General features: G+C 37.0%; 1 protein-coding gene across 2 annotated transcripts in view; it reads right to left on the bottom strand.

The window, feature by feature from the left end:
* LOC114332288 (protein winged eye) overlaps window positions 1-20,763 on the bottom strand; it is a 251,400-nt gene that overhangs the window by 187,333 nt on the left and 43,304 nt on the right. For both annotated transcript variants that reach the window (XM_050649543.1, XM_050649542.1), the window contains exon 3: window positions 7,668-7,823. In XM_050649543.1, coding sequence (XP_050505500.1) covers window positions 7,668-7,823 — 156 coding nt within the window. The remainder of the gene's footprint in view (window positions 1-7,667; window positions 7,824-20,763) is intronic.

A 20,763-nucleotide genomic window follows, 5' to 3' on the forward strand; every position in this document is an offset into this window, starting at 1 on the left:
ATGCTGCACTAATTTAATATAACCACCAGAAAATTTAACATGTTAATTTCACCAAAAAACACAAAATGCATGGTTATAAAAGCAAATCCAATAAGATATAAAATGGAGCTGAAGGTCAGATAATAGAACAAGAAGTGATGGAAATTAGCTACGGAAAGCTCGACACAGAAGTGGAAGATCAAGTGAATAGAGCAAACAGAGCCGCAGATTGCCTGAATGAGACAAAATGGAGAAATAAAAATATCGGAAAAGAAATGAAAGGCAGAATTTACAAAAACATCATCAGACCAATAATGACATGCTCGGCAGAAACACGACCTGGCACAGAGAGGACATATGCCACTATCCATATATAGGACATATTATGCACATAATATTGTAACAAAATAATTATTGACCTACCCTCGTATACCAGCTCCCGTCTTAGCACAGGCAGAACACTATCGATGTTTCGAGATACGCCGATGCAGCGCCGATGACGTGCAAGCGGTCACATGGACATAGCTGGAGATATATAGATATTTCTGGAATATCTGTATCGCATATATAAATAGGACATATTTGTAAATAGAGTTAGTCTTAAGCTAAAGTTTGTAAAGTAAACTTGTATAAATAAAAAAATAAAGTCGTATATAAATTACGAACCGCTAGTTTTATTGTAATTAGAAGTAATTACAGTAAATAACCGCTGCAGTGGTGTTAACGGTGTGGAGTGTAAATAAATGAAAAGTGAAAAAAAAAAAGACTTTTGAACTTTATTCGTCGAGAATAATCGGAGTGCGTTAATTGTTCGGTATTCGGAAAGACTTTTAAAAGACTTTTGAACTTTATTCGTCGTTAATAATTGAAGTGCGTTGATTGTTCGGTATTCGGAAAGACTTAGACATTTTGAAAAGTACGTGTGTGCCGACCAAAGATGTTGCTACAAGAACTGACCATAAAACAGCTCCGTGAACAATTAGAAGAGTACGAATTAGACAGCAGTGGGTGCAAGATAGTCCTACAAGCACGACTCAAGGATGTCCTCACGAAGAACGGAGATGACCCAGAGACGTTCCACTTCCAGTCAGCAGAGCAAGTAATCTTATCGAAATTAAAAACTGTTTCTGAAACGATCGATGAAACTTCTAGAAAAAACAACGAAAAACTTGAAGAAGTTAGTAGAAAAAGCGACGATAAATTCGAAAATGTTGCTAAAAGATTTGACGAGACTTCTCAAGTAATTAAAGAAGTTTGTAGACAGAGCAACGAGAAATTTGAAAGTGTTTCTCAAGTAATTAAAGACGTTTGTAGACAGAACGACGAGAAATTTGAAGAGGTTTCTAGAACATTCGATAAGATACAGAAAAGCGTAGACGACAGTAAAGAAATGTTAGAAGATAAGATCAAACAACTAGAGACTATGGTAACCAATACGAAAGTGCTACCTTCAGTTAATGCAGTAGTTTTGGCCGTAGAAGAGAAGATCAAAGAATTAGAGAGCATGATAACCGATACAAAAGTGCAACCGTCAGTTAATGCAGTAGCTTTAGATCCTGTAGTGAAAGATGAACTACCGAGAGAAGAAATGTCGCATAATATGAGATTCAAATTACCACCATTTGATGGAAAGTCCTCTTGGTCCATATATCTTAGACAGTTTGAAGCTATTGCGACCGCCAATCATTGGACCGAACAAGAAAAGGCTGTTTCCTTGACTGCTGCTTTACGAGGTGATGCTGCAGATATATTAAGGTCAATTCCCAAGGGTCAAGAAAATTGTTACCAGACCTTGTTCACTCGTCTAGAAAAACGCTATGGAAATGCCCATCTACAACAAGTATACAAAGCACAACTGCGAAGTAGAAGTCAACGAGCAAGTGAGAATCTGCAAGAATTTGAAGCAGATGTGGCTCGTGTGGTGCGGTTGGCTTATCCAGAGGTGCCAGACAGCGTTTTAGAAGAAATTGCAGTAGATACCTTCGTCAATGGGCTGAAAGATAATGAACTACAGAAAGCTTTACGACTAGCAAGACCGAAAGTTTTAGATGAAGCACTTGCTATTGCATTGGAACACGAAACGGCTAGTCAAACTTCACGAGGCCATAGAGTAAGAACCATTGAAGAAAGTGACGAACACAACGATGAACGTCTGGAGGAAATGATACGGAGAGTATTAAGTAATCAGATGCCAAAGAGACGCGAGCCTAGATGTTGGAATTGTGGAGACGTAGGCCACATTCGTCGTAATTGTAAGAAGATCGTACAGCCGTCGGAAAACTAGAGCGGGTCGACACCAAGGGGCAACTGCCGACCTCGAGAACTAGAGCCCCCATAGTAACTGTCAACCTTACGTCCTCCGGTGGAATCCACAACTTATACATCGAAGGTCGTATCAGTAATAGATGTAGATCATTTTTGGTGGATACAGGTGCAACGAGAACTATCGCACGTCCAGATGTAGTACGAGACCATAATAAATTATCACCTGCAACAGTAAAGCTTAGAACAGCGACTGGTGAGCTAATTAATACATATGGCGAGGCTAATATGTCAGTATCCATTGGCCAGACCACAGTTGAACATCAAGTATTAATTGCCGAGATCTCCGACGAGTTCATATTGGGGATGGACGTACTACGAAAAGTGGGGGCAATATTGGATGTTCAAAATGGAGTTCTCAGGATCAACGGTGAAGAGTTGCCCTTTCACGACGACAAAGAAGATGTCATCCGCTTACTAACTACATGCGACGTAACCATACCCGGTAATAGTGAGAAAATTCTGATGACCATGCTTGATGGACACTGCCGAGAGGGAAGTTTAAGGATGGTCGAAGATGTAGAAAATGTCGAGTTCCTAACGGCGAAAACTTTGGTAAAAGTTCGAGATGTCATCCCTGTAAGAGTTATGAATTTAAGGGAAACTGCTATTAAGTTAAGTAGAGGAGCTTTGATCGGACAGTGTGTTCCCGTGGCTTCAATTTGCTCTATGAATACCAATGAGAAATCATCAAAGTCAAAGTATCCAAAAGACCTTGTCGAGATGATCATTGAAAGATGCCAAGACCTTGACTATGAACGAACGGAAAAAGTAAGGTCTATGCTGATAGAGTATCAAGATGTTTTTGCTATTGATAAGAAGGATAAGGGCAAAACAAGCATAGTAACGCATAAAATAAATACCGGAGACGCTCAGCCAATCAGACAACGGCCTAGACGACTTCCATTTGCGAAAAGAGATGAAGCCGAAGAGATTATCAAGGATATGGACAAACAAGGGGTAATTGAACCATCGAACAGTCCATGGACATCACCAGTAGTTCTGGTAAAGAAGAAAGATGGTTCAACGCGTTTTTGTATCGACTACCGCCAGCTCAATGCGGTAACAAAAAAAGATAGTTATCCTTTGCCCAGAATAGACGATACATTGGATACTCTCTCCGGTTCTCGTTGGTTTTCCACACTCGATTTAAAAAGTGGATATTGGCAAGTAGACATGGAGCCAGCCGATCGGGAGAAAACCGCATTTTCGATAGGATCAGGGCTTTGGCAGTTTACGGCTATGCCGTTTGGTTTATGTAATGCCCCTGCCACATTTGAAAGATTAATGGAGGCAGTTTTAAGAGGTCTAACATGGAAAACATGCCTGGTTTACTTGGATGATGTAATTGTGGTTGGAAGGTCCTTTGATGAACATGCCAAGAATCTAATAGAAGTCTTTCAACGATTGAGGGCAGCGAACTTGAAGTTAAGTCCGAAGAAATGTCACATGTTTCGACGAGAAGTTAAGTATTTGGGACATATTGTATCGAGTAATGGTGTAACAGCTGATCCCGAAAAGATTGAAGCAATTAAAGATTGGCCAGTACCAAAAGATAAACATGAAATTAGAAGTTTCCTTGGCCTATGTACATATTACCGACGATTTGTCAAAGGATTTGCCAATATCTCCAAGCCCCTAACAAAGTTGACGGAGGAGGGCAAAGAATATACATGGAGTGAAGAGTGCCAAAAAGCTTTCGAACAACTACAAATGGCTCTGATCAGTGCACCGATATTAAGCTACCCGGGACAGGCAGGAAAATTTGTTTTGGATACCGATGCTAGCAACAGTGCTATAGGAGCTGTTCTCTCCCAAATCCAGGACGGACAGGAAAAAGTCATCGCTTATTTCAGCAAAGTCCTGTCGAAACCGGAAAGAAACTATTGCGTTACCAGAAGAGAACTGCTGGGTGTAGTGAAGGCTTGCGAACATTTCCATAAATACTTGTATGGCAGAAAGTTCCTTCTTCGCACCGATCACGCTGCTCTAAAATGGCTCATACAATTCCGTAATCCAGAGGGCCAGATGGCAAGATGGTTAGAACGATTACAAGAATATGATTACGAGATAGAACACAGGGCCGGAAGAGTTCACTCAAATGCTGATGCCCTTTCGAGACGACCATGCAGTGCGAATTGTAATCACTGTGCCAAATTAGAGGAACGATTTTGCCCCGTGAGACGAACCACCGTAATTAATGAGCAATGGCAGCCCCAACAGTTACAAGACGCCCAAGAAGATGATCCATGTATAAAAAGAGTATTGGATTGGATGCGGCAAGGTGAGAGACCTAGTTGGCAGAACATTAGTGCATGTAGTCCAGAAGTCAAGGCCTACTGGAGCCAATGGAATTGCCTGGTACTAAAAGATGATCTTCTGTACAGAACCTTTGAGAACGATGATGGTACAGAATCTAAGCTTCAGTTAATTGTACCTAAAAGTAAAGTGTCAGAAGTATTGCGTCAGTTGCATGACGGTACATCAGGTGGACACTTTGGTATTACGAAGACTCTGCAAAAGGTTCGAGAACGGTTCTATTGGGTGAACTGTAAAGATGATGTAAGAAGATGGTGCCGAAAATGTGAACCGTGTGCATCTGGTAATGGTCCGGTTGGTAAAAAGAGAGCACCCATGAGACAGTACAATGTTGGAAGTCCTATGGAAAGAGTAGCTATCGACATTGCAGGTCCATTTCCAGAAACCGATGCTGGAAATAAATACATCCTGGTAGCCATGGATTATTTTACAAAATGGACTGAGGCCTATGCATTACCAAATCAAGAAGCTGCTACCGTTGCAGAGGTACTTGTTAAAGAATTCTTTAGCCGATTTGGTGTTCCCTTGGAGATCCACTCCGACCAAGGGCGAAACTTTGAGTCAGCTCTTTTCCAAAACGTTTGTAAATTGATTGGTGCCAATAAGACCAGAACAACACCCCTGCATCCTCAATCAGATGGGATGGTCGAGAGGATGAACCGAACGATGGGTAAACACTTGTCCAAAGTTGTATCTGAACATCAGCGAGATTGGGACCAACACATTCATTTATTCCTGATGGCCTACCGCTCGGCCGTAAATGAAACTACAGGTCAAACACCAACCTGCCTGATGTTGGGTCGTGAAGTTCGGTTGCCCTGCGACCTAGAGTTTGGCTGCGGACCTTCCGAGGAACATGTTGCAGGCGAAGACTACGTTGACCGCCTGAAATTACGAATGAACAACATTCATGAACTTGCCCGACAACACATCCAGATAGCCAGTGACAGAATGAAAGATCAATATGATTCTCGATGCAAGAATGAAAGCTTCGAAGTAGGTGATCTTGTCTGGCTTTATAATCCGCAACGTCGTCGAGGCTTGTGTCCTAAACTGCAAAGACAATGGGAAGGTCCGTATGAAGTTAAGAAGAAAATAAATGACGTAATATATAGAATTAAGAAGTTGCCAAACGGTAAACCAAAAGTTATTCACATAAATCGTCTTGCACCATATGCTGGCTCAAATGAAACAGAAGAAGCACGAGTCCTCCAACAGGAGATGAAAGATGTCGCACAGCCAAGTTTTAATCAATTTATGTCAAATTACGCAGAAAGAAAGAGTGCTAGATTCAGCGTGACCACAGAAGTTCAGCAAGATCTGTTTGGTGTTCCAGAAAACGTCTCTCTAGCCCACTGTGTTGCACAAGAACTCGAGATGACTAAAGGAATCTCGTCCGTATTCAATAGAAAGTTCGGCCGCCTGGACGAGTTAAGGAATCAACAACCTAAAATTGGAAGAGTATTGCGATTGGAAGATGGTCCTCGATCTTTGCTGTATATAGTGACCAGGAAGTCTTATACGGACACGCCAAGCTACGAGAACATATGGCGTGCTCTAACTAATTTAAAGAAAATGGTCTGTAATTATGACATCAAAGATTTGGCTTTACCAAAAATTGGCCATGCAGTAGAAAATCTGGATTGGAAGATTGTGAGAAGCATGCTGGAAGTGATCTTCAGAGAAACTGGCGTACGGATTACTGTGTGTTGCATGAACCCGAAGATGTCATACCCTTCAAAGACAGTAGACTGTTACTTCTTTTCTAGGGGTGTATGCAGAGCTGGAGAATCCTGTAGATTCCGCCATCCTGGGCCATCTAGAGTTGCTGATCGGGACGCTCAGATCTTAAGAGGGGAGCAGTGTAACAAAATAATTATTGACCTACCCTCGTATACCAGCTCCCGTCTTAGCACAGGCAGAACACTATCGATGTTTCGAGATACGCCGATGCAGCGCCGATGACGTGCAAGCGGTCACATGGACATAGCTGGAGATATATAGATATTTCTGGAATATCTGTATCGCATATATAAATAGGACATATTTGTAAATAGAGTTAGTCTTAAGCTAAAGTTTGTAAAGTAAACTTGTATAAATAAAAAAATAAAGTCGTATATAAATTACGAACCGCTAGTTTTATTGTAATTAGAAGTAATTACAGTAAATAACCGCTACAATATGTTCCTAGGAACATGTGGCATAATAGGATCCTATTATGCCCCATTATTTGTCGCCTAGATTAGAAACTACATTTCATTGAATCATAGTTTTTTAATGACATCATATTATTATGTCAATGTTCTCGTCAACCCGGTAACGATACATTAAAATGATTTACTATTATACGTAGATCTACACAGAATATTGCATTCATCTTAATAACAATGAGACGACTATGCGTCAAAGGACACTGCACACATCTTATGGAAAATATAATATCACTCAAATGAAATAAAATTTACATGAACAGATTGGTCTTGAAATTACACTAATTTCATATCATTGCGCCAACTGTGTATTTTGAATAATAAGACCGTAAATTAATAAAAATGAATTTAAAATCAAATGGGAATGTACCTACGTGTGTCAAAGAGAGAAAAAAGATTTTGTAATTCGCTTACTCCATAAATCTTTCTGAGGGATTAAGGCAGAGGCTTACTCTTATCATCCTATTATTATTGATAATAAAATAGGTACCTATATGTAATTTGGTCAGTTGTACTGCTTCTAATCGGCTTAGGGCTTAGGCTAATGGTGTGTAGGCTGTTTTCAATAGCCGCTAGACTAATATTATTTATGAATGACAGTTTTATAGACTTCCAAAATGCGATTTCGATAAACTTTAATTAAAATTACTTAACTCCCTAATTAAGCAAAATTCAGAGTTGGCGCACTGATATGACAACATGGTTGAAATTTCGAGACCAATATATTCATGTAAATTTTATTTCATTTGAGTGACATTATATTTTCCATAAGATGTGTGCGGTGTCCTTTCAAAATTTTCGTTTATTTTAGAGCCAAATTACTATAATTCATGTTACCTTTGTACGAGGTGTGAAAAATGTTATCAGACGGCTGCTGGTACTGTCCAGTGGCAAACCGTCCAGTTGTGCTGCTGGTGCTAGAGTGGGAGTACAAGGTACTCCCGAAACTGGGTCCTCCCGGAAATAGGGAATACACGCCATATTTGTTGAGACCTGAAACATAAATTTCATTGTTTTACGAAGCAGTAAAAAATAATAAAATATTCTTATTGTTTTAATTTTGCATTAGATGAAAAATAATCAGTATTTCTTAAGGACTTCAAAAGGTAAAAAACATACAGGGTGATCTATTTGAAATAAGAAAGTTTATTAGATCCGCAGAAAAATTTAAGATCTGACAACAGTGTAGATGCCACCATAATATCGGTCGTATCTCGAGACCCATATAAATCGTTCTATCGTTCAGTCTGTGTTAATTCTCGGGTGACGCAATATCTACTTTGAATTCACTGCGAAAACTAATGCGTCGTAGAGGTCCGAGGCCAGAGATGTGTGGAGAGGCATCGGACGTTCGCTCTGAAACCCTTTGATCTGTGCTGGGAAAACCGACAACAATCGGATATTTCGCAGACGCGTCCGCCGACGTGATATGTAAACAACAGACGATCAAATTACCCCATCTACACATCTGCGGATGCATACGCAGATGCCGTCCGCGGACACGTCTGCCGAAACCCCAAAAAACCCCTTATATTTTTTATATTCACCCCTACCCCACTCCTTTGTCGACCACGCAGCGTTTCGTCTCTAGAGATTTTACTTAGTTATGTCATGACCTACTTATTCCCAAATTTTGGTGCACTATCTCGATCATGAGCGTCACAAAAAAATAAAAACCGCGACTTTGACCCCTTATAACTACCCTCGTCCCCCACTCTGGTTTCCGGCCGTTGGGGAAAGTCATGTACACAACTAATTCAACATATCCCCGCATAGTTTTTCCATATTACTTATCACGCACAAAATCCGCTCCCAGCTCCTTAGACTATAAAAATTTCTAGTACCGATCATAGTCGTCCGTTTTGGGTAGGTCAACGGTTATTGTATCGCATAATTTTTTTGTCTTTAATTTTTAAGTAATTTTGACAAAATTTAGATTATTAAATTATGAGGCCTTCTAGCACTAAAAGTTGTTCTTGTTTAAAGTCTGTAAAATACACCGTTTTATTCTGAAAATTTTTTTCAAATTCAAAAGACTAAAAATTTTCAGATTTATTTTTCTAGAAAACGATGCATCTTAGCGACTTACATCACGAGTACCTTTTAGTACTTTATTAATCCAGTCACTGGATTCCAGTGGAAGTAATTTAATGCTTAACAGCTAAAGACAAAAAAGTTATGCGGTAAAATAACCCTTGCCCTACCCAAAACGGACGCCTATGACCGGCACTAAAAATTTGCTACTGATGGAATCGATCTATTTCTGAAGATAAATATGTGTACCAGTTTTCGTTTTTCTAAATAAAAGCCTTCTGGAGGTATTTTAAAAAAACTAATTAATACAAGGCACCATATAGAGCTCTAGCTCCCTTAGGAAGCACTTTCGAACTAGGTGAATTGGGTTAAATTGTCTTAAAATTACCTGAGGAATCTCCGGTCTTCATTTGTCGGGAGAGTTTCTGGACACCCTGTATAAACAATATATAGAGAGGAGCAAAATTATGGAATAAATTCATTTTCTCTAGAATGGGGAATTTTGGAGATAAATCTCGAAACAGGTCGATTTTTATTTTTAAATTATAATTTTTTGACATATATATCATATTAGTGACGCCATTCATCTGGGCCTGATGACGTAATCGATGATTTTTTTAAATGGGAATAGGGGTTGTGTAGTAGCTCATTTGGAAGGTATGATGAAAGGTACGATATGAAATGCTAATGTCCAGTTGCACCAACAAATAAACGATTGATTTTTTTATTTGGATTGCCTGTTTATTTTAAAATATAATAACTGTCAAAAAACTGTCAATTAAAATCAATTTTCCCGAAAAATATTAAATTTTTTACCCTCAGATCGTTGATTGAGGTATTGTATATCAATATTTCAATCAACGCTCAAATATAACAACAGAACACAGAACAGGTTAAAATTTAATTTTTTTGGGAGAATCGTTAAAATGTCTGTTTTTAATTTGACAGTTTTTTGACAATATTTTAAAATAAACCACCAATCCAAATCAATCGTTTATTTGTTGGTGCAACTGGACAAAGGCCCTTTTTCACGCTACGTCTTATTGTGCGTTTTGTATGATAGGACAAATCCTATACAATAAAACGTGGCGTATAAACAGCAAAAATAACATAATTTTGTTTACACGCCACGTTTTATTGTATAGGATTTGTCCTATCATACAAAACCTACAATAAGACGTAGCGTGAAAACGGGCCTTTTGACTGAGAACACAGGGAAAGATAAGAGGAGGAAGAAGTATAGGAAGAAGGAGAGTGTCATGGTTGAAGAGGTTCCAGTGGCAGAACATTTTATATGGAGCACATATGGAGCTATTTACATTTATCGGACACCGATTTTTTGTTGACGACGACAATAAATGTGGCTATTTTGCGAGCCCTCGTCGCCCGGAAAAAAATCGTGTCCGATCTCGCTCACCAATGAATAAGAATAACGCTGTTCACATTTTTGTCGGGGGGTGAGTAAGGTCGAAAGACAGAATATAGATCCTAAAATGTATACATATATATACAATATATATACAATATACATACATAGTGTAGTTATGCAATTTATGAGTCTATATAAAATGAGCACGTTACTATAAACGTCTATTATTTGATAAACATTTCAACTAGCCCTCGTATTATAACCACTACCGAGGCACGTTCCCAAATCATGAAACACCCCTGACATTTCTGCATTTTAAAAACAACAAGGGGCGTTTATCTACAAATATCTAGGGTGCAAATTTCTGAGAAGGCCTACCCGCTACCCCACGAGCGGAAAATTCCACAATCGAAAGACCCGTTTGCCATTGTTGGCATGCGGTAATAGTGTTCTTACAAAGATATAAACCATCTTAGGAAATAATTAAAAAATAAATACCTAGTTTTGGGAATTGCTTGTACAAGGGAATTCTCAAAAAAATTAGATACAGTGATTCACTCCTAGATGATTTTATACAATGGGTCTGGGTCTTATGTTTGTGCTGGTCTGAATTACTGAATTAAATAAATATATTTTACATTGTAAGTAAGCAAATATAAATAAACGACGCCTTTATACATGGAAATTGCCAGCTGACACAAGACAACAAAATCGTCAGAAATCAAATTGACTACATCCTAATAAAGCACAGATATCGAAACTCAATTCAGGCAGTAAAGGCATATCCAGGAGCAGACGTATCTTCTGATCACAGTCTTCTTATTGCTAGGTTTCAACTTCAATTAAAAAAGACGCAAAAAAGCCGCAACAACAATAAACTTAACATACAGAAAATTAAGTCAGAAGAAACAAAAGAAAATTTGAAACATGAAATCAACACAAATCTAGATAGAAACCCAGGAAATAATTGCAACGTAGAACAGCAGTGGCAATTCTTCAAAACCTCTATATTAGAGCCAAGTAAGAAAGTACTTAAAACAACCAAATGTAAGAAAGAATAATGGATGACGGAGGAAATTCTAGAGTTGAAGAATGAAAGAAGAAAAAACAAAACAAATAATAAGGCCCGCTATAAACAGCTTCAAAACCAAATAAGAAGAAAAATTAGGGAGGCTAAAGAAACCTACTTCTCTGAAAAATGTAAAGAAACAGAAGAACTTCAAAACAGATATTACAACTTCAACCTACATAAAAAAGTCAAAGAACTAGCCGGAATAGGAAATAGAAGAACCTCAAATATATTGCTCGACAAAAACGGAAATATTATAATGGAGACAGAACGAAAACTACGACGATGGAAAGAGTACATCGAGGAACTATTTCATGACCAGAGAGAAGCTAGTACATCCGTAGATAGCCAAACCGGAGACGTAGGCCCAGAGATAACCAAATCAGAGGTTAGTCAGGCAATAAACTCTATGGAAACTAATAAATCTGCTGGGCCAGATGAATTACCTAGCGAGCTGATAAAGTTGGTCAACGAGAAAAACCTGGACATAATAGTAGAACTGTTCAACGCTATTTATACTACGGGAATCATCCCTAGAGAAATGTTGACATCAGCATTTGTGTGTTTCGTCAAAAAAAGTGAATGCCAAAGAATGCAGTGACTACCGAACCATAAGCTTAATGTCACATACCTTGAAAATTCTGCTGAAAATTATCCACGCCAGAATACACTCTAAACTGGAGCTGGATATTAGTGACACTCAATATGGGTTCATCAATGGTATGGGCACCAGAGAGGCATTATTCTACTTCAACGTGCTGACACAGAGATGTTTGGATGTTAACTGTTCTCTTTACGTCTGTTTTATAGACTACAATAAAGCGTTTGATAAAGAAAACATGACCGACTCATGGAAATTCTAAAAACTAAAAACCTAGATGAAAGAGATTTAAGACTAATAACACATCTCTATTACAATCAGCGAGCAATAGTAAGAATAGAAAAAGAAACATCTGAAGAAATGGAAATAAAGAGAGGAGTCAGGCAAGGCTGCATACTATCACCTCTATTATTTAACGCTTATTCTGAAGAGGTAATGCGAGAAACTCTGGAAAATGAAACAGTCGGCATAAGAGTAAATGGAGTCTTAGTTAACAACATCAGATATGCAGATGATACAGTAATAATAGCCGATAGTTTACAAGACCTGCAAATACTCATGAGTAAAATAGTAAGGTGTAGTAGGGAGTACGGACTTTCTCTCAATATCAAAAAGACGAAGTTTATGAAAATTAGTAAAAACACCCATAATACTAACGAAATCTTGATAGTAGAGGGCCAGCAGATTGAAAGAGTAAAAAAGTACACTTACCTAGGAACACATAACCGAAAATAATAGTATCGTTCGCGGTAACGATCCCGTACTTGTCCAGGACTACTTCGCATGCGCACTTTAAAAAAGAGCGTTCTCTTTTTTAAAGTGCGCATGCGATTTTTAAAGTGCGCATGCGAAGTAATCCTGGACGGAATCGTTACCGCGAACGATACTACTGACTACTCTGCGCAGAAATCAAAGTCAGAATCGAGAAAGCACGTTCTAATTTTATGAAAATGCAAAAGGTCCTATGTAGCAAAGATTTAACATTAGCTCATAAAGTACGCCTAACAAAATGTTACGTATATAGTGTACTATACTATGGACTGGAATCATGGACGTTAAATGTAGAGACAATGAGACGACTTAACGCCTTTGAAATGTGGACCTATAGAAGAATTATGAGGGTTTCCTGGGTAGAGAGTTACGAACAATGAAGTACTGAGAAGAATAGGTAAAGAGAAGGAAGTTGAACTTACAATTAAAGAAAGAAAACTACAGTATCTCGGACATGTGATGCGGGGCGAGAAGTAGTATGGCATCCTGCGACTCATAATGCAGGGAAAGATAGATGGCAGAAGAAGCATCGGCAGAAGACGAATTTCATGGCTGAAAAACCTCAGAGAATGGTTTGGATGCAGCTCAAAATAACTATTTAGAGCTACTGCCTCAAAAATTAAAATAGCTATGATGATTGCCAACCTCCGTAGCGTAGATGGCACCTGAAGAAGAAGAAGAAATTTACATTGAAATGTATAGATATAGATCGTATCAAAAAATGTCGCTTTTTAATCAACATTTTTATTATTATTATTGGCCCTTATGCTGGGGTCTCACTAGCGTCTAATGCCGTTAATTATCACATTATGTATTTGCTTTCTACTACAGGCGAAGCCATTTATTGGAATAGCCTTCGTGCCAATGAAGCAAAAGTACATATCGCCGGTCCGGAATAAGAATGACATAACTGCAAATTTTGTCAATTTCTGTTTATTGCATAATTAACTTCTAAAATACTGTATACAGATGATACAAAAGCGACAGATCTGTAACTTTATGCAGAGCCACCACAGGGTAGTTGCAGGACCGCTCCAAGGCTTTCAAGCGCCCCGGGGCGCATCTAAACATTCCGTATATGTATTTGGACCATAGGAGTTTTCTATTGGTTCGTTGCAGCACGCGGTAATATTTTAACCAATAGGCGGCGAGGTTCCAGATGCATATACGGAATGTTAGTCGGTCCCAAATTCATATACGGAATGTTAAATATCGTACACCGAAAAAGATAAGTTTTTTTAGAGTCTTTTAAAAGGGGATTGATTGTAAAATACTTGTTACTGTATTATTAAATAAAAATAAAACAATTATAGTATTTCGAATGTTATTTGGTGCGAAATTCATAGGCGGAATGTTAATTATTCGTAGACCAAAAAATGGGACTTTTTATTAATCAGTTAAAGGAGACTGATTTTAGAATACCTATTTTATTAATGTATTATTGTGTTATTAACGTGGTGTTAAGTATGTTTAGATCTGTTTCAGCTATTCAATTCAATTCTGTTGAAGTTTAGGGCTGTGTGCTATCAGACGAAAATAAATGTTAACTTGGTTATAACGTTTGCGGTTGTGTTTTAAATATTATTTATTCTATAAAATATTGTATATTTACATAATGGATTTGCCAAAAAGTTTTAAATACATTGTAATCAATGAAAATAAGTACCGAGTCGACATTAGAAATGAAGAAGACATGAATAAATGGCTATAAATGAATACAAAAGTATTTATTTTTCAAGCTGGAGAGATACGAAAAAAAATACTACAATTGTTTTATTTTTAGTTAATAATAGAGTAACAAGTATTTTAAAATCAATCTCCTTTTAAAAGACTCTAAAAAAACTTATCTTTTTCGGTGTACGATATTTAACATTCCGTATATGAATTTGGGACCGACTAACATTCCGTATATGCATTTGGAACCTCGCCGCCTATTGGTTAAAATATTACCGCGTGCTCCAACGAACCAATAGAAAACTCCTATGGTCCAAATACATATACGGAATGTTTAGATGCCCCCGGGGCAAGTAATTTTAGGCGCCCCTTTCCTCCTTCCTTTGTAGTAGTTTTTTGTAGCTTAGTGAATCGTTATACGGTATACCTACAAACTATTTTTTATGTGTTAGGATAGTATCATCATCATCATAATCTAACTGTTATCGTCCACTGCTGAACATAGGCCTCCTTTAAGTTACTCCATGTCTCCCTATCTTGAGCTACTAGCTATCCAGTTCCCGGCATTTCTCTTTACATCGTCACTCCAGCGCGTTGGTGGTCGATCTCTGCTTCTAGTCTACATAGAGCATAGCTGTTGCTCTGCTCGGTGTTCTTGCCGCATGACCTGCACATCTTCATTTCTTTTTTGCTACATGTTCTACTATGTCTTTGATTTTTGTTATTTGCCTGATATTATTTGGTATTCTGCCTCCTTGTGATTCTTAGCATGACCCTCTGGGTAACCCTTATTTTCTGCTCTTAGATTTTCAGCAGCAGGAAAGTAATATACTGATAAGTTATTACAAATACTACAAATATTTGCAAAAAACAACGATTACATTATAAATATATAATTATTACTATAGTCCATTTGCTCACAGTTTTTGCTCCGTATTTTAAAGAACCGCTTGGATTGACATGAAATTTGGCATACGCATAGCTTTGATAATTTATAATAAAGAAAAAAAATTATATTGCGTCGTCGGGGATGAAAAAATATACGTTAAAACTAAGTCCGGAAGAGGATAAATTGATTAATTCTAACCAACTTTTGTTCCATATACAGTTTTTTCACTAAGTCAATATTTTTCGAGTTATTTTCAAGTGAATATGTTCATTTTCAACATAAAAACCACGGTTTTAGACGGTTTTTCGCAAAAAACACAAAAGTGTGTATTTTATTGAAAAAATGTTCTTAGCAAAAATATAGCTTATAAAAGAATTTAAAAAACTTGTGCAGGCATGAAGTCGGTAGATCTAGTAGAGGAAGAGTTGTAGCTCGAAAAACAGGGTTGTTATTCGTCAAATTCCAAATCGAACATTTCAACGTAAAATAACCACAAAATTAAGCACTTTTCGGGAAAAACTCGTTATAATTCTTTTAAAGTCTGTAGAAAAAACTTTATTTTTGTTTTTTTTTTTAGTTTCTAGCAGCAAAGGTAATCCAGTAACGCTGAAAATAAAGTCGGTCCCTTTTTTTTTGGTAAAAAACATCGTAAAAATATCCCCTTAATTAGCATCCCAAATGAAATTAATCGTTACAGCCTTACAATTTACTTCACTTATGTATATTTATATTATCTGTAAATTTCACCATTTCAAAGTGCTTATTTTTGAAAAAAAAATGGTTTGAAATAAAAAATAATAATTTGAAATTTTGAAGGAAACGCCTTTTTTTCATAATTTTTTTTCCTAAGAACGTACTTTCGAAAACCGTCCAAAAACGTGGTTTTTTTTTGTTAAAAACCGTCTAAAAAGGTGGTTTTTTTGTTAAAAAATGAACATATTCACTCGCAAATATCTCGAAAGGTAGATATTGACTTAAGTAATATAAAAACTTTATAGAACAATTTAACTTTATACATATTATGTAGTTACATACAATTGGTCAGTTTATCCACTTCCGGACTTATTTTGAACGTATATTTTTTCACCCCCGTGAAGGGGTGGTACTCCCCTAGGGCAAAAGCACACGTCGACACAATATTATTTTCTTCTTTGACATGTTAACTATGTGTATGCCAAATTTCATGTTCATTCAAGCTGTTCTTTAAAATTCAGAGGTTTTGCAATATTTTACCGTGAATGGAGTAATGTAAAAGTTCAGTTTAATGAGAAAAATAACGGTTCGTACACTTAGGCAAGCCGCACACCAAAGAAACATGAAACGAAAAACATGAAACATGAAACGTAAAACATGTTTCATGAAAAGAAAACACTGCTAAACAAATTTTAAAGTCCGCCTACCAATGAAACGAGTGTGATTCATGCTCATGACATATTTTTATTTTCGGAGAGTTTCATAAATGGCCGGGACGTATATTTGTTTAGCAGTGGTTTATTTCCATGAAACGTAATTTACGTTTCATGTTTCTTTGATTAGGGGCTTAGGGGATCAAAGTAAGTACTTCATAATAACTGATATTTTTATATTTACCTACTATTGGTAAATTTTCAATTTTACAAGATAATAAAAGATTACTAATATTTCTGGTAATTTCGGTATTGTTAAATTTTTTTTTCGACACCTGCCGGCGCCTTTTTTTTCGGCGCCGAGAGGCACCGCCCTTCTCCGCCCTTATGGACGGCGCACGGCCCTTGGTAGTTGGGTCGTTTTTGAAATATGCACCATTTTAGACCTTGTTTCAGATGAAGAATGACGTAACTGTAAATATCGTTGAAAATAGGGGGGTAAGATAATAAAAATTCGAACCAATGGGGATGAAAATAAGAGCCATCGCTATAAGAATGAACGGCATAATACATATTTAAAAATAGTTTTTTTGTACAGAAAAATTTTCAGATCAAGAATGACGCAACTGTAGATAGGGTTGAAAATGGGGAGTTTAAATTGAGATAATGAAATTTGAACCAATGGGAATCAAACTAAAAAAGCTATTATTATAAGAATAAATGCCATACCGATGCTCCGGATGGTTACTCTTTATTTATTCACTATTATAAATATTTTAAAAAATTTGAGATGAAAAATGACGCAACTGTAAAAGGGGTTGAAATGGGGGGATTAAATTAAGATAATGAAATTCGAACCATTAGGGATAAAAATAAAACCTATCATTGTAACAATAAACGCCATACCGATTACTCCTCATTTAATTCCTATTTTAAATATTTAAAAATCGTTTTTTTGCTCTCCTGAGAAGTTTGGCTTTTTGCAGTTACGTCATTCCTATTCCGGACCGGCGATATGCCTACAATCTTCTTCTTCAAGTGCCATCTCGACGGAGGTCGACAATCTTCATACCTATTCCGACTTTAGAGATGGCTGCTCTGAAAAGTTGATTTGATGTATAGTACCTACCAAAATATTTTAGAAAAGCTTAATATTAAGCTTATTACAAAGTCATTTGTATTTGAATGGTGTGGTTAAGTTTTCGACCCAGGTAGAAATGAATAGATTTTAATCTATTGTACTTTTAATTATTATACCTGCTATTCAGTTTCAGTGTGTTCACCTCTCGAAATCTAGTCAAATACAAATGATTTTGTAATAGGATTAAGATGCGGTTTTCTAAAATATTTTGAAAGGTACTATATTTACATCCATACCATTCTCTCAGGTTGCAGAGAATCTTTCCCTGCATAATCAATTGGAGCAAGTTGTATCTCTCTCCAAGTGTAATATATCCATGATATTCTAATTTTCCTGTTTTGATGGTATTTTAAGATTTTCATTTCTTTATTCATCTTTCTCAGAACCTCTTTTGTTTGTGACATGTTCTGTCCACGATATTTTTAGAATTCCTCTGTACACCCACAGCTCGAATAATTCTAGTTTTTTCATTGATGCCGCATTCAAGGTCCAAGCTTCCATTCCATAAAACAAAGTCGAGAAAACGTAGCACCTAGCCAACCCAACTCTTAGCTCCAATTTCAAATCTCTTGTACTTTTCTGATTTTGTTAAAATTTGTTCTAGCCATTCTATTCTGATTTTGGTTTCCTGTCATTTTGTGAACTGATCATTGATGGCCTGGTAGAAATGTCTATTCCTTAAAGCGGGATATTTCTATAACCGGTATTCTAATAAGCGGGTTCGACTGTATAATATTGGTAATTTGTTCTTTGCTACTGTGTCTGCCATTCTACTGACGTTCCATTATTTTTTTTGCTACAGAGAGTATTTTTGAAAAATTTAAACGCAGAATAAAAGATTACATTACTACTGACCAGTGATGTGGGAGCGAGGGGATGTGACATGAGGTGAAGTAGATGGGATCGCTTTCACGGGATAAATGGGGAAGGCAATATGGCGGAACAACTCTTTAGCAGTATTTTCTGTTCTATATAAAGTATATAATTATAAAATTGTATTATATTATATAAATATATATATAATTAATAATTTTAATAATTAATTAACAACATAACATAAAAAACCTGCCCGCCGCCATATTGCCTTTCCCAAAAGTGTCAAATCAAGTGGTCCCATTTTAGTAAACACGAGAGCATCTCTTATGTCATATCCCCTCTCTCCCACATCACTGCTACTGACCTACTGAGGGCCGAAAGTCCCTGAAAGCTTCTATAATGTTTATTTTAATAAGTTACAGGGGTGAGAAAAAAAGAAAAAATTTAGTGTGACTTTTAATTTCAAATATCGCATTCAAAAGAAAGGTTTTGTTTATTCTAAAGCGCGTGATACACACGCAATCTTTAAGTATGCGGGTTTAAAGATCGCGGACTTACTCGGCTCGCCGTCGGTGATACACGGCAGACTTAAAGTACGCGGTTTTAAAGATCGCGGTCGCCGTCGGTAGCAAAAAATTTAGAAACTGTCCTCGTGGTTAAATTTTTTATTTTCTGTGTACCTAATTTTGCTGAAATCTTATGTTTTAAGTAGAGTTTGAATATTTTTTTGATCAGGTTTTGTTAAATAAAAGAATAATTTGATTTTTTATAAGTGTGGTAAGCTGTCAAAATCATGATGTGAAGTATAGCACTTGTTTTTGATCTATTTTAATTTAATACAAGGTAGGCATAAACAAACAAAATATCATAGATAAGATGGTAATATTTTCATCAGGAGGATAAAGCAGCCTATAAATAATTAGGTTTACTCAAAAACAAATAATCAAAATAATTTAGTATAGCTTAAAATAGTGTTTTACGGTTTTCTCAAAACTTATAAAATGTAACTTATCTCCTTTCAATAATAAACGATTGAATTATTTCTAGTCAATTTGCTTAATTAGTGAAAATATAAGTGTAACTTTAAACGCAATAACATGATGGCTCGAGGCTCGCGGCAGTGATACACGTACGGGTTACGAGTAAGATTTCAAGCTTGTTGGATCGACGGCGTACTTACTCGGCGGACTTAAAGTACGCGTACTTGCGGTGATACACGCGCGAAAAAGGTCGCGAGCCATAAGTTCGCGTACTTACTCGCGTGTGTATCACCCCTTTAACGGCCGGTTTCACAAAGTAAAGTTAACTTGTGGTTAAGAGATAACCAGAGGTTACCCCAAAATATGCGTTTTAGTTTCAGGTCAACGGCGAAGTATGATTAACTCACAGAATTTTTAACCAGAGGTTGGAGTGGGTTACCCTTATGGGTATACCCAGAAGGGTAACAATTATGAAACTGAAACGCATATTTTGGGGTAATTTTGAGGCTATCTCTGAACCACAAGTAATCTTTACTTTGTGAAACCGGCCGTAAGGGACTTACGGCCCTCGGTAATAATGTAATCTTTCATTGTGCGTTTAAATTTTTTAAAAATATTTACTTATTAGTTTTCTCAGGATTTGAAAAACATGAATGCATTTAAAACACATTGTAGCCGAAATTTTCCGATAAGCAATGTGAATCAGTTATTTTAAAACGTTTTTATATACTTGGCTTGGTTGTTGTCACGGTCTCCGCAAATTTTGTAATCCATTTTAAACATAGTTCTAGGCTACGTAGGTATCTGAAATTTTCAGAATAGCTTTGACCTAGCTAACAATGCAATATTTAACTGATATTATACAGGGTGATTGATTAGTGAGTAATAATAATAATATCGTATGGCATTTTTTCCGGGGAGATCCTTTCGGATAGTTCCAGCGCCAATTACATCTTTAACCCTGTTTCAAGTAACTAGTGTCGATGTACACTAGCCCAGGGGGACCGACGGTTTAACGTACTCTCCGAGGCACGGTGAGACGGCTCGTGTCATTATTGGAAATGAAAATGGTTTGTCTTTGGCAGGGATCGAACCCACGTCTACTGGCGCATGAGGCCAGCGTTTATGCCGTTACCCACGGCCGCTCACTGATTAGTGAGTAAAGCTCCGTAGATCCGTTATAGTAATGGATAGCGATAAAAGTCAATAAAAAAAAATTGTAGCCAACTTTGAGGTTCACATT

The sequence above is a fragment of the Diabrotica virgifera genome, chromosome 4 (assembly GCF_917563875.1).
Source record: "Diabrotica virgifera virgifera chromosome 4, PGI_DIABVI_V3a".
NCBI classification, from domain to species: domain Eukaryota; kingdom Metazoa; phylum Arthropoda; class Insecta; order Coleoptera; family Chrysomelidae; genus Diabrotica; species Diabrotica virgifera.